This window comes from Thamnophis elegans, chromosome 1, assembly GCF_009769535.1.
Source record: "Thamnophis elegans isolate rThaEle1 chromosome 1, rThaEle1.pri, whole genome shotgun sequence".
In the NCBI taxonomy this organism is placed as follows: domain Eukaryota; kingdom Metazoa; phylum Chordata; class Lepidosauria; order Squamata; family Colubridae; genus Thamnophis; species Thamnophis elegans.
The window spans coordinates 24796620-24812345 of NC_045541.1; the positions used below are offsets into that span (position 1 = coordinate 24796620).

General features: G+C 41.2%; 1 protein-coding gene across 1 annotated transcript in view; it reads right to left on the bottom strand.

The window, feature by feature from the left end:
- Positions 1–9752: 9752 nt before the first annotated feature.
- The window catches only part of LOC116521906 (rap guanine nucleotide exchange factor 4), a 72725-nt gene continuing 66751 nt past the window's right edge, over positions 9753–15726 (bottom strand). Inside the window, exons 23-24 of the mRNA XM_032236561.1 lie at positions 12161–12215; positions 9753–10943 (exon numbers count right to left, since the gene is read on the bottom strand). Coding sequence (XP_032092452.1) covers positions 10816–10943; positions 12161–12215 — 183 coding nt within the window. The 3' untranslated portion in view covers positions 9753–10815. The remainder of the gene's footprint in view (positions 10944–12160; positions 12216–15726) is intronic.

Consider the following 15726-nt stretch of genomic DNA (forward strand, 5'->3'; position numbering starts at 1 on the left):
TGAAGGTCAAACATCTGGAATGCAATCAGGTGTGGGATCCTTCTGTGGCTTGAGGGATACCGCTGGGGGGCTCATGCTTGGATTTTGAGAAGGTTAAAAAAACAAATCCTTCGGTTGACAGAACATAGCAAGATAGGTTAGTATAGCATTCAGAGACTTTCCATTATAGAGATCTCTCACCCCCACCCCCACCCCACTGCTGGATATTTTTGAATGGTGCTAATTTTAGTGTGAACTGTATCCTTTTGACTCACCTGTCCCATAGTATGCATATTCCTGCAGATGGGAGATGCTATGTGATTATCGATGACTAATTTGATTATCTCACCCTGTCTCTGAATTATTCAAATTACTTGGAGAAATATCTAAATAGAATGCTCTAACTTCTAACTGTCTCCGTTTCAGTGTTTCTTTAAAATAAAATTGTCTTTTCAAGACCTTGTAACTGGGCAGAATTCCTTAATCAGATCTACCTACTAGTATCCTATGGACATCAAAATGTAACATCGTTGTCATCTGCTGCCAACTGTGATGATGGGGAAATGGCCACGCGTTTGGGGACTTCGCAACGCAATCCCCACCCTTTGTGCTTGTCACCCACTGAAAGATGAAAGTGTGTATATCACAGGATATGAATCATAGGAATTGAAACCATATCAGGATATGGTGATACATGGTCACTGTTTGCGAGTAAGCCTCATGTTGTATTACAAACTGGATGATTTTAGAAAAATTAACAAAGCTGGACTTTCATGGCATCCAGACATATATCAAGAATAATTAGTTCACAGGGCATTTTCAGTTTGTCATGCTCTAAATTATGATACAATAATTAGGAGTAATGTTTCTTTACTTATTCACATCAATCGTCAGAGATTATGATGCTTGATCCCACTTACAGTACACTCTTGTGTCTCTTTCATATGGCCATGTGTTTAATAACTCCCACCATTTTGTTAGATGAAAAATTAACTCGGCAATGTGGATGCGTGAAAGCAAAATCCAGTTTGAATTCGTTTCAGTTCAGATTTGCAATTTGTTTGGTTTGCATGTCTGAAATCAATTCAGCCAAATTGGAATCAATTTGGAATAAATATTGTTGCACATACAGTATGTACAGAAGTCACCCAAATCATCTGAAATGATTTGGAGGCAAGCAATGACATAGCAATTTTTAAATGGACTTGCCAATTTGATTGTGGAAACCTGATTCCAGTCCAGTTGCAATGGAACTATCTTCAAATGGAATCTCTCAGCAGTGGGTTTCACTCATTTTTACTACCGGTTCGCCCCACATGCGCATGTTCACTTCATGCACTCACCTTCCACACAGGCGCCAGGCCTTCTGCACATGAGCTTTGCTCTCTCACGCGCCTTCCGCGCATGCACCTGCCTCAAAAACATGGCTAAATGGGATGGCATAGAGCTAGGGTGCTCTCCACTACCGGTTCACCCAAACCGGTCCAAAACAACTGAATACCACCTCTGAAATCTCTGAATTAAATCTTTGCACCTCATTCAACAGTAATGTCTAGGAAAATCCGGGGGGCTACAAACAAGGTGTGTTGGGCACCACCTGAAGTTCTAAGAGCTTCAGGTTTGCCCTCCTGGTGATAAAATCTGGAGTTTCCTATAGAAGCTTTATCTGTTCTACAAGGAAGCCAGTTAGTAGAGAAAGATTACTTCTTGTCCTAGCAGTGCTTCTCATTTGCCATCTCATCTGTCAGAGACACAATTAGATGAGGATAATTAAATTAAATCAGGATAATCTAGTGAGGTGTCCAAGAAAATAAGTGTACATAATCATCCTCAGGCATGACCCACAACTGACTTTTAATTTTTTTTCATCTCTAGCCTGACTATACTCCCTTGAGCTCTAATGATGTATATTCTTGTTGGAAAGAAAGCTTATATGCTACTCTATTTCAGAGTGTGAGAACAATAGATTTTTAAACTTTCAGTGTGAAGACAAGAATAGATAAGATCAATATTCACAATATTCACACTGCCGACTTGAACATAAATATTTTAAGATGTCATATTTAGTTTCTACTGCCTTCAGGCCCTATTGAAGTTTAACCATTTTATTGTTTACTATTTCTACTACAGCATGAAAGTTTGTGACCACTTTATTCAGATGACAGTGTTCCCAAACATATTAAAAATCTTATATGTAAAGCACTCATTATAATTTTTATATTGCATTTTGTGATGCAATAATCCCTGTTTAAATTTCAGAGCAGTTTTTCAGTGGGGCAAAGTGGCTTTTAACACTGCTTAATTTTCAACTTATTCTACATGGATTTTTTTTTTAATACTAAAAATGGCTAGTAATTCTTAAGTCTATTGCCTGACTTAGCTCATCTCAGTAAAGGGTTTCCTGCCTACTGAAGAAACTAGCAAAAGCAGCTTGTTGACTAGCATAACTTCAAACAGGTCAATTCTATTAGCCAATGCCACAAATCATGAATTTGGCATACCAGTGGAGGAGCTTAGAAGTATCAGTAGCTTTGGAAAGGAAAATTTTATTTATTTTAAACGTAGTTCTCTGAAGTAACAGAGTGTCTTTTTGTGTATGGGGTTTGGCGGGGGGTAAGTGGGATTGCGGGGGTGTGTGCGTTCACGAAGCTGGTATGTAGGACCAACAACTTGCTGACAATTTTTTTAATGCTTTGCTATTGGGCAAAAATTCTGTGGCTGTGGCTTGGTGGCGTGGCAGGGGAAGGATACTGTAAAATCTCCATTCCCTCTCCACTCCAGGGGAAGGTTATTGCAAAATGCCCATTTCCTCCCGATCAGCTGGGACTCGGGAGGTAGAGAATAGGTGGGGGTGGGGCCAGTCAGAGGTGGTATTTACCGGTTCTCCGAACTACTCAAAATTTCTGCTTCCGGTTCTCCAGAACTGGTCAGAACCTGCTGAATACCACCTCTGCCCTAAATGTATGCATTTATGTCTTCTGCTCTGGATGCAGAACTGTCTTCAGAGGCATCTCATTATCTGAGAGAAAGAGACACAAAGAGAAGAATGACGTTAAATCCCCTCCCTCCCAGATAAGGAGAGTGCTAAAATGCTCAGAGGATCAGGGTTAGAAGGATGCCCATGCTTTGCGGATCCTATCTAGCTGTGAATGCATGGGATGGGAAGGTTAGACTTACATAGAATTGTGGCTACACAGGCATACACTAAAGCAGGATTTCCATAGAAGGAGTTCTCTACACCTGTGCAGTTCATTTGAGCTCTAGACTTTGAAATCTGTTACCTGGAATGTTTACCCTCAAAGTTGAATCTGAGCGCTGACAAAGTTTCCGATATATTTTTTTTAAAATAACATTTTTTAAATCTGGCTATTATTTCTTTTGATAGCTAATATGATGACCTTTGGTGACCTCTGCTGCTGGTGCCTGCTGAACCTTAATGCTGATCACAGTATAGACCATGGTGGTTATTTGAAAAGGCAGGGTGTAATGCATTTCAGATTAACAGTAGAAGAAAAGCTATTCAGAGAACCAGAGGTTTCACTTTACTATACCCCACTCTATGCTGCTTTTCTTATTATCAGTAGGGGAAAAAAATGAAATGAGAAAAAGCACATCTTTTAATTTCCTTCCACTATTACCTCTTGATTTGCATTCCAGTCTCCCAGAAGAAATAAGTCTGAATTCAGAAGAAGTCTATTTAAGCCGCATGATGTTTAAAAATTGCTGGAAGAGGTTAAGGTACCGTATATTATGCAGTTGACCTTACTAAGAAGCTACGTTAACAATTTAGGCTTATAATTTTCTCTAGTTACTTTTTGTTAAAACATTTCTTTTCTTTTCTTTTCTCTTCTTCGTTTTTTCATAGCAAAACTCATTATCTGCTCTAGGTACCCCTGCAGGTTAAATGCTTTGATTTCACTTAACTTGTTTGGCTAGATTTTTAAATGGCATTAAAATTTATATTAAAAGTTATTTGACTTGTACAGAATTGCTCTGGCCTTTCCCCTTCCAGTCAAGGGAATTATTTTGTTTTGTCTTTTTATCTATTTTTATTGCAAGAAGCTCATTGCAGAGCAAATCCTGTTATACTGAAATGTTTTTTCCCCTTTCTTTTCATGATTCCTTAAAAAAATCAACTCCGGGTCTCAACTAAAAAACTTATAACCTTCTTAGAACAATCAAAGATGGGCCATTCCTCTTAAGGTTGGAACTTTCTTTGAGAAAACAGCATCACAACAGATATGACCAAGACATATTTTACAGCCATTAGTATTTTTTTTGAAACTATGTGTAGATTGATAAGGAAGAAAATGAGTTTCTCATATAGAATAAAATAACAGAGTTGGAAAGGACATTGGAGGTCTTCTAGTCCAACCCCCTGCTTAGGCAGGAAACCTTCACCACTTCAGACAAATGGATATCCAACATCTTCTTAAAAACATCCAGTGTTGGAGCATTGATTAACTGTTCTAACTGTCGGGAAATTTCTCCTCATTTCTAAGTTGCTTCTCTCCTTGATTAGTTTCCACCCATTGCTTCTTGTTCTACCCTCAGGTGCCTTGGAGAATAGTTTGACTCCCCCTTCTTTGGGGCAACCCCTGAGATATTGGAACACTGCTATCATGTCTCCCCTAGTCCTTCTTTTCATTAAACTAGACATATCCAGTTCCTGCAACTGTTCTTCATATGTTTTAGCCTCCAGTTCCCTACAAGTTCTTCTTGTACATCAATTGGTAGTTTTCTCTCTTCATCAATTACTATTTCACTAATATTTCATGACATCAGTTTAAAAAACGCTTTATGGTGTTCCTAAACTCTTACTGCTCTCCAGAACCCCTACTGATGCAACTCCTTTTACTGAATAACCAGTATGCAGATTCCGTGAAACATTTAAATAGATAACTCTATTCTGCTGATCTAGATGGGAAAGCACCTGGTAGAAACTGGCTCTATGACTCAACCCATTAAAGCAATTTTTTAGAATTTCCTTTTGGCAGATGAGCTGTGCTTCTCATTAGCATCAGGAAAAGCTTGTTTGGGTTGTGATGGAGATGGTTGCATTCCAAACTTTATCTGAAGAAGGAGTGGAATCTCCAAAGGTGTATTTTTTTGGACACTGCAGTTGGATTGGAATTGAACTATTTAAAAATTTAGAAGGGATTCACAAACCTTTTAAGCGCCACTGTTATTCCGCACTGATGGATGAGTTTTGGTTATTGGATATGCTTGGACTAGCGTGGCAAGGCTGAATTCTGGGATTAGTACTTGTAGTAAGAATGTCTGATTGGCTAGTTCAGGAAGAAAGTAATACTTCTCTATCCCAGAGGTGCTTTTTCAAGCGGCAACTGGAGTGTCTGGTTTTTCTTTGAAAATATTTTGCTTTTCGTCCAAGAAGCTTCTTGGATGAGAAGCGAAACGTCTTCAAAGAAAAACCAGAAAGTCCAGTTGCCGCTTGAAAAAGCACCTTTGGGATGTGTTGTTAGTTACGAAGTCATGTCCATCGCCACCCCATGGATAATGTTCCTCCAGGCCTTCCTGTCCTCTATTAACCTCTGGAGTCCATTTAAGTTCACGCTGACTGCTTGGGTGACTCCATCCAGCCACCTCATTCTCTGTCGTCCTCTTCTTCTTTTGCCCTCAATCTTTCCCAGCATTAGGCTCTTCTCCAGTGAGTCCTCCCTTCTCATTAGGTGACCAAAGTATTTGAGTTTCACTTTCAGGATCTGGGATATCGATTAGAGAAGTATTATGGAGACAATATCTCCATAGACAATACTTCTCTATATCCCTGCCCTTTAGCAATTCTTTATTCTAGTTAAATATGGTGGCCCTGTAATCCAAGCACAGTTTGAACCCACCTTGATTGATTTTGAGGTCTTTCAGAAATGCTGTACAACAATAGGGTAGGGTAACTCTTGGCTCTCCTAAATGTCATAGCGACGTTCAACGCCATTTCCTATTGCGAGGAGCAAAAAGTATAGCACAGAGCCTGCTGAAATCATGTTGGTACAATGAAACCAGCCTTCCTGTCCTGCCCACTTTTGGAAGGTGACCTTTGACATGCCAATGTCAGTCACTGCTTTCAACCTAATGAACACTCCAAACTCTGTTCCTTGATGACCTGTCAGGACTGACAACTGGAGCAAAATTTATATTAGGTTCCTATTGAGGATGAAGTTTATACGCAATCAATGGAAACCAAGTCCAAAAGCTAAAATAACTAAATCCATCAGGAACACAGGCATTTAGTTAGATAAGATTGCCAAACAAAGAACTGATGATAGCTTTGTCCTATGTCATTTGTCCCGCCAGAAACTCCCCTCCCCTCCGGGGCTAAAGCCTTGTAGGCTTTGAATTCTCAGAGCAAACCCCTCCCTGGCATGCTCATTGCCATGTAAATGGTAACACTCCTCTTCCAAATCTTACCAGATATGTAGATTCACTTTTGAGTAGAGATAACAAGGCCTTGGGCTATGTAGGCTGTATGTTGATAAGTCAGGACCTTGAATTGCACTTGCGAGCTCCAGGGAAAAGTTATGAGGGAAAAACTGGAGTTCTCCTCTGCTTCGTGCCTCATCAGTTTTAACTTCAGAGCAGCTTCACACAGTGAATTGCAGTAGCTCCACTTCAAGATTACAAGAACCTGAGTAACTTATGCTCAAGGCTCCCTGGCCCTGGAAGCATTGTAGCTGGTGCGTCAGATGTAATTGGGGCTACAGGAGAATCTCCACATTGCAAGCGACATCTTTTTCAAGGGAAGCCCAACCCCAACAGGACCAGAAACAGTGTATCTCTGAAGTCGCATGATGTCTGTACCCACACCCATTCTATCTAGCTAGGATTCAGTCTAAACTAATTCCTCCCTATCAAGACTGTAACTGCTCTAGGCACTAAGTCATGGGCGTCAAGCTCAAAGCCCCGGGGCTGGATCTACCCCCCCGCCCCCCGGGCTGCTTAGATTTGACCAACAGGACCACCCTAGAAACAGCGAATTTTCGCTGGCAGAGTTCTTGGCCTACCACAGGCACCCCTGACACAAGTGACGTATAGTTGGCCACCCCCACCCTGCTCCCCGAGGTGAAACACAATGCTGATGCAGTCCTCTGTTGGAAGAAACGTCCTTCTGGGTTCAGTTCCAAGTGGGGAAAAAGACACTGGAAACATGGAGGCTGCTTGGAAAGATGGTTTTAATGGTGGACAGGAGCACATGGTTTGAGGCCCTGAACAGAAAATGGGATCCCATGCTTCAGGATGTTGGGTGAAGAAGAAAAGAGAGCGAGATGCTGAAATTTCCTGGCTTTATGCCCTGTCTGGCCTTTAATCTTGAGCTTGTATTCTGATTGGTTGTCAGACTCCCATGGGGCCATGCAGGGGCAACTCTTCAGGCTGTGCTTTGAGTTCAAGTTTGGTTGAGCATTGCTTCTTCCCAGGTTCCCTGTGGTGAGTTTCTGTAGAAGGCTAATCCTATCTTTGTTACGTAGAGTAGACTCGCTCAGGGGCCCTAATGGCCCATTGACAAAGGTGGGGGGGCTATTAAGAGTCAGTCTGTTTCCTGCCTAAAAACATGTTTCTCCATTTCTGATCCAGGGAAATATATTCTGCCTTTTCAATATTTCCCAGGATATTTCATTTTTCTAGGTGGGGTGGGTGCTAACTTCCTATACCTCAATTAAATCAAGTTTGACACCCCTGCACTAAGTCAATACCTTTACTATATCACCTGTTCTGCCGAGGGTGGGGATATTTTAACTGGATATAATATATAAATTAATGATTCTTCACTTATGATCTCTCCCCAGAGCTTCATATGGATATAAAGTAAAAGGAAGAGAGAAATCAAGCTCTTTAGCATCCAATTACTGAGTACTCACTGCTGTTATTCTACCTTTTTTGTTTCAACTGATTTGTTTTGGGCAAAGGTGTAGGTAAAAAATACAGAAAATAGTCATGGGAAGTATTTTAAAAAGACAACTTTGTCTTGACTGACCCCCCCCCCCAAATCCTGCCTTTAACTACATCCTTACATTTCTCCTGCAGATTGATTATTCCTTACTGCCTTATTCCCACTTGTTTGCATATTGTGTCATTTGCTCCATCTTCTATTGTTAACCAGAATTTCTTTAATGTTGAATAAGATCTTGATGTCACTCTTTTTTTTTTCTAAAGCCAAGTAGCACACTTAAAATCTGCTTTAAGAGATGAAAATTGTCCCCATCTTCAATAGTGAATGTTGACATGAAACCTAATGAGGATATCAATTGTCATAAGTGTTAATTTGAGCTGTTTATTTTATCATCAACATCTACCTCCCTCGAGACAATGGGGGGTAGCTTAAGTAGCATGCAGGAAAATACTCTGCTTCAAAAGCAGTATTAGTTTGATAATGTATAAATTCCTGTACACCAGCTGTGTGCCTAGATTATTCATGCAAAAGCAATTAATACCATTAAGGAGGAAACACAGGCATTCTCAGAGATTGCCGGGAAATGTGAAGTGACATTTTTCTTAACCCAAGTTCTTTTTCTCAGAGTAAAATGCAAACAGAGCATTTCTTCTTGCGAAGGGCAGCCACAGATGACCTGGTTCTATTCAGCCATGGTTCTGACTTGCCATAGGTGGAAATTATGCACCAGCTCTGTCTTCTCAACTATTCCCTAAAAATGCTGCTTGCACAGTGAAACCCTAACAAACTTGACATTTTATTCCAACTGGAGGGGGTTGTCTGCAAATGTGATCTTAACTGGGCATAAAAAAAAGAAAAAAAGGAAGTTGTCTGCACCTTTCCTTTAAGAACACCATTAATAAAAGAAAATTTAAAAAAAATACCATGCACCGGTTTATCTGAAATCAAACTTTGTTTGGTCTTTCAGTAAAAGCCCTACTAATTCTTGCCTATATCACGCGGATGTTGTTCAATGTTTTTAAAAAATGACATCCCTTTCTAGTTTTCTATTCAATTTTTTGATTGATTATCAGATCAGTGTCAATTCCTAGCAACCATATAGATTATCTCCATTATGATCTATCTGTAACTTGGTCTTCCCAAAGGTGCATTCACTGCAGTGGTGGGATTCAATTTTTTTTACTACCAGTTCTGTGGGCATGGCATGGCTTGGTGGGCGTGGCTTGGTGGGCATGGCAGGGGAAGGATACTGAAAAAATCCCCATTCCCTCCCTATCAGCTGGGACTCGGGAGGCAGAGAAAAGATGGGGGCGGGGCCAGTGAGAGGTGGTATTTACCGGTTCTCTGAACTACTCAAAATTTCCGCTAACGGTTCACCAGAACTGGTCAGAACCTGCTGAATACCACCTCTGAGTCACTCCCACTATAACTGACTCCACCCACTTTGCTACCAGTCTTCTTCTGTTTCCTTTCTCAGAATCAGAGCCTCCTCCAGAGAGCTTTTGTCCATATTGCATAATGTGTCTGAAATATTATAATTCGAGCCAGGTCATTTGTACCTCAAGTGAGAACATTGAATCTCTCTTTAGATTTGTATTTTAAGTGAATTGGGCAGCACATGATATAAACTAAATTAAATCCACTTGATTTTCTACAGTAACGGCTGAAGCCTGAATTTTGGGGTCAGTGAAAGTACTTACTACTAACAGCAAAGTCCAATGGCCAAAGATAGTACCTATGACAACAAATTAAAAAGGATTAAGACAAAAGTGCCACGTGTCCCCTTTTTAAATAAACAAGGAACGTATTTTATTTGGCAATTATATTTAATTAATGCATTTTATTTACATAAATCATAAACCATCTCCTTTTAGCATGAAATACAGACCAAATATAAACAGAAACCTGTACTTCAATTACATGCTAAACAAAATAGATAAAATATTTTTTTTTATGGGACAATGCCTAACACATAAAGAAATAAATTAACACTTGCATATACTGCCTGTTGAAAAGTGCATCATGATTCCTGAAAATTAGAAGATTTTTTTTGTAAAGTTTAGTCTAGAAATTCCACTTAAATCAGCCAATAGTGCAACTGAGATTAAAGATTTCCTCTAGTCAGGAAAATATTACCTTGAACAATTGTGCAGATTGTGCTCTTTTTGAATGTGTATCTTCCCACCTGCTTTCAATTCTGTTTTTCAAAACCACATTACTTTGGTTCTGACAATGGGTAAAATCCTGATTGGCAATTAAAAAGAACACACAAAAAAACCCATAGTGAAATCTACATGATAGATACCAACATATTAAGGACTCAGCCAGTCTTAGGGCTTCTGAAGTGGCCATAATGCTCAATTGCTGTAAGGCAAATGTGGTTAGAGTTGACTTTTAAAAAATATATTTCTCCTGCAGGGAAAAAAGGCTTTTAACTATTCTCTGAATATGAAAAACATGGTATAGGATGTTAACTGTATTTTTTTTTCTGCTACTAATGATTTTTGCTACTGAAACCATGTAAGCTGAGCATGCAAATCCATAGGGAATTTAATTTTGTAATGGACCAGACATTTAATTTCTTCTATTAGCCAAGGAACCCGTCCATACTTTTTTTTTCTTAAATACTCATCTCGCCAGCTTTTGGAATTCTCTCCATTTTTAAATAAAGACTTCTATTATGTACAAAACTTTTTACATGAATGTAGAGTGTTCAATCTTGGCAACCTCTTGGCTACAGATCATGTCCTCTTCATCAGCCAAACACTCTGCAGTTTCCTGGGTGGTAGGAACATTGTGCATGAATGACCAAAGATCTTACGGTAGAAGAATTCATTGTTGCTTCTCTGCGGTGGCAGTGCAGTAGCAAAAAGAGGGATTGTTCTTAGGAAGGACCTTATGTTGAAGAAAAGGGGGGGTATAATCCCCGGTGCTTAAGTACGCCGCGGCTCAAGACGGTGTGACATCTGCGATAAAGTCCTCTGGTTATCAATCACATTTAATTGACGGACATAACCCCGGAGATCCTGATGGTTCTTATTTGCTTGAGATGCATCAGGACCTGATGAAACAGGAATGAAGACCTATTGGTATGCTTAGTCAAAGTCAAATGTAAGCCATTTACTACAGGTAGTCCTCTACTTCCAACCATTCATCTAGGAACAGCTCAAAGTTACGACGGCACTGAAAAATGTGACTTATGACTGTTTTTCACACTTACGACCTTTGCAGCAAGGGTGGGCTGCTGGGGGTTCACAGGGATTCGGGAGAACCTCTAGCTAAATTTCTGTGCAGTTCGGAGAACCCCCAAATCCCACTCCTGGCTGGCCCCGCCCATCCCTCCCCTCCCAGGAGTCCCCACGTGGAATATTTTGGATGCAGGTAAGTACAAGGCACGCGCGGAAGCTCAGGGAGAGTGAAAAACGGGCCTACCGGAGATTTGGGAGGTTTTTGGCCTCTAGAGGGTTTCCAAAGCCTGGGAAGGCTGTTTTCACCCTACCGGAGGCTCGAGGAAAGCCCCCGGAGGTCGGGGGGGGGGCAAAAACAGCCCCCTCATGGTGCAGGAAGCCGACTAGGCCATGCCCACCATGGCCACACCCACCCAGCAACTGGGCAGAGAACCCCTTGCTAAAATTTTTGAAGCCCACCCCTGCTTTGCAGCAGGAATCATGTGACTAAAATTCAGATGCTTGGCAACTAGTTCATATTTATGACCATTGCTGTGTCACGAGGCTATGTGATCACTTTTTGTGATCTTCTGACAAGCAAAGTCAATGGGGAAGCAGATTCACTTAACAACTGGGTTACGAACTTATTAACTGCTGTGATTCATCTAACGACTGTGGCAAGAAAGCTCGTAAATTAGGGCAAAATTTACTTAACAAATGTCTCACTTAAGTACAGAAACCTTGGGGTCAACTGCGGTCTTAAATTGAGAACTACCTATGTTACTATTTATCAGACTTATATTTCCACTGAGACTCAAGGCAGTGAGTTACTTTATCTTAAAATTACATTAAAAATTTACACATTTAACATTATTTTGACTGATACTGAAGAATTATGCCTTATTATTTTATTAGCAGAGATAATATTTATGATCTGACAAAATGACCCCATAATTTGAAAGCTACCTTCCTTTCTCTTCTAAAAACCTAGAAAAGCTTATTTCAGTAACATTTGATTCTACTTCTAGTTTTTACTCATTGTTTCCAATCTATGACACTATACACTGATGAAAAATTGTCATTACGACAACAGAAGTATTGCAATACTTACTGAAAGGCAGGCTCCGACAAAATCTCACTGTCTTAATAGTATTTGAAATCATGCGCTGAAAATAGAGAGGGGGAAAGTTATGAAAAGAAAAAAAATGAAGCATCAATTCTATGACATCCTGGATTCCTAAACTGGAGCTCATTGGCACCAATGTGTTTGTGGACATTTCCACTGTTATCTATCACTCTCTTTGCTCCACTTGATACCTACCCAAAAGAAAAATCCCAAAGATTAAACTAGGGATAAACAATAAGAAATGTGGGGGACAACAAGCATGTACAAAAGCCATTTCGTATCTTGTATTCTGATATAACAATTTTGAAATTAGTCCAATTTCCCAAGGTAACTATTTTGAAAAGCACGTACTACATCTTTTCAAAAGTCCGTGTACTCATCACCAGCTCCAAATGTCTGGGAACTTTCCTTGATAAGGAAGACATTATTCATGGGAGATATCATTAATCTACGCTTTCTCTAATAGGTTCAGTTCTTTATGTGCAATTCTCTTAATGGGTCCATCATTCTTGAATGCATATACAGTATACAGTATGTAATATCCTCTTCTTAAGTGTTCTCTTCAGTGGTGGGTTTCAATTTTTTTTAGAACCTCTTCTGTAGGTGTGGCCTGCTTTGAGGGGGGGGCTTGCTGGCCATGTGATCTGGTGGGAGTGGTTTGCCAGGCATGTCACTGGGTGGGCATGGCCAACTTGTAAAATGTGGTGAAGGCTCACTTAAAAATGCTCTTGCTTAGCAACCAAAATGTTGACTCAGAAACTCTGGCATTTGAAGCACGCAAGTCTTAAAGCTGTCAAGTTACAAGACCCTTGCACCCCTAACACTTTAGAAAAAAAACCCCAGGGATGTTCAAACGTGACAGCTTTAAGACTTTAAGGTTTAGATAGGACTCTTAGAGACGGGCAGGGCGATTGGTGAGCCAACCAATCAGTGAGCGGTGGGCGAGGCAAGCGTGGTGCGGACGGGCGGGGGGAGGGAGGGAGCTGGAACCGGTTCTAAACAGCACGGTAGATTTGTGGAACCTCTTCTATAGAAGAGCTTAGAACTGGCAGGAACTCACTCCTGGTTCTCTTCATTCTAAATTCAAATTAGAATGCAGAATGCTGGTCAAAATTTATTTCTAGGAATATTTTTAAAATCTTTTGGATGGACCAGAGCAGGGGTCGGCAAAGTTAAACACTCAAAGAGCCATTTGGACCTGTTTCCCACAGAAAAGAAAACACCAGGAGCCACAAAGGTCCTAACCGGAAGCCCGCTATTCAATTCTGGAGCTGACCAGAAGTTCTGTTCCCCCACCATAGAGTCTCCTCCTAGTGCGACGTACTTTTTCTCCTACCTGTCATAACCGAAAGCCCTATCAATTGTGGAGACAACTGGAAAACAGTCCCCTTGCCATAGAGTTTTTTCCTGGAGCACTGTGTTTCTCCCCCCCCCCTCAGCGGAAGCTCCTCTCAAAATTGTGGTGCCGACAGGTGACAGAGCCACAGCAGAGGGAGGAAAGAGCCACATGCGGCTCCAGAGCCGCACTTTGCTGACCCCTGGACCAGAGCAAGTCCATTTTACCCAGCATTACCCTATAATGATAGCTAGGCCAATGTTTCTGGAAATTCATGGGTATGAAAATAAAAGGTTTTGCTCTGTCCTAAACATTCGATGGCTAAGAAGAAGAACAATATGGTGTTTATAGTCCGTGAGCTGATCAGGTTGACCTACATGTAATGAGGCAATTCCTTTCAAAGCACAGGAAGGGACTAATTTAGGAGCACTCCACAGGCCATGAATACTCATAATTTATTGGTAACAGTCTCTGCCACCCTTAGTAACTGATAGGCAAATATGCAGAATATCCTATGTCCCTGTTAGCGAAACTATGGCATGCGTGCTAGAGGTGGCATGCAGAGCCCTCTATGTGAGCACACGTGCTTTCGCCCCAGCACAGTATGCCATAGGGTGGGCGGGTGTTGGCAAGCCATGGGCTCTTTAGTCCCTCCGCTGCATCTCCTTGTGGGGTGGAGAGAGAGGGGGGGGAGGGAGGGAGGGGGAGGGGAGAGGGAGGAGGAGAGGGAGGGAAGGGGAGGGGGAGAGGGAAAGAGGGGGAGAGAGGGAGGGGGAAGGGAGAGAGAGAGAGAGAGAGAAAGTGTGTGAGAGAGAGACTCGTTTTCCACAGAAAAGAAAACACTGGGAGCCAGGTAGGTGTGGCTGGGGTGTGTGTGTCATATGACTGGGTGAGAGTGAGTGACATTGAGTTGTCACTCAGGTTTCATGACTACCGCCCAGGTTTCGTGGCTCCTGGTGTTTTCTTTTCTGTGGGAAATGGGTCCAAATAGCTCTTTGAGTGTTTAAGGTTGCAGACCCCTGCCATAGGGTTTCCTGCCTGAGAAGAGGTTGGACTAGAAGACCTCCAAGATCTCTTACAACTTTGTTATTCTCACTATTACGGGCGACGTGCTCCCAAGTCAACACGTAATAATGGCAATTAATCATTTCTATGACCCCCTCAGCAAAGTGACTAACACGCCACTTCTATGCTTGGTTGCCCTGCTCACCTCCTTTTCCCGGTTAAATTGCTGTTTTGGCACTTTGTGATAAATAATTGGGTTTTGGGTTGCAGTTTGTGCACGCAGTGTGTAAAAGGTTCGCCATCAATGTCCTATGCTATCAAAGCAAAATGGGCATTCTTCCATGAATACCTTCAGTGAAATGCTTTCTTTACCTCAATACTGAACAGGTTTCTTATTCCCATCTTAGCCCAAGGCAGAGAGCCAAGGTGGCGCAGTGGCTAGAGTGCAGCACTGCAGGCTACTTCAGCTGACTGCAGTTCTGCAGTTCGGCTGTTCAAATCTCACCGGCTCAAGGTTGACTCAGCCTTCCAGCCTTCCGAGGTGGGTAAAATGAGGACCCAGATTGTTGGGGGCAATATGCTGACTCTGTAAACCGCTTAGAGAGGGCTGAAAGCCCTATGAAGCGGTATATAAGTCTAACTGCTATTGCTATAGTTCTGAAAACTATGCTGAATTCAAGTAAACATATGAACAACCTTCTTATAAGCATCTAATAGGAGGCAAATTGCTTTAAATCCAGATTTAGTTATCCTTGCGGTAAATCCATTTAAATCTATGGAATTTAAATGTATTGTCATTTCACTTGCCTTCCTCCTCAGTTAAGTTATCCTTAACATCAAGGAAGAATTTTGATAATTCCTTCCTATCAGTAAAGCAACTTAAGCAAAGGTTAACTTTAAGAAAGCCGAATTCACACATCTGTTGCACGCCATAACAAATAGAGCGGTGCCTCTCAACTCTATTTTAATTATAAGGCTGCTTCTGAAACAGTAATTTGAAGTTGCAGGGGTAGTTCTTGGTATTGATTTATACTGAAGTGATAGTGGGTCTTATGATATCCTATAAGGGACAAGATAATAATAATGGAGGGATTTCTGAAAGAGCAGACAAGTACAGCATTGTATATCCACTGAACATCCATTCACTTTTATGCAGTGTTTTTTGGAAGTCGTATAAGGGAAAACTGAAGATCTAGATTCCTCTAAAACA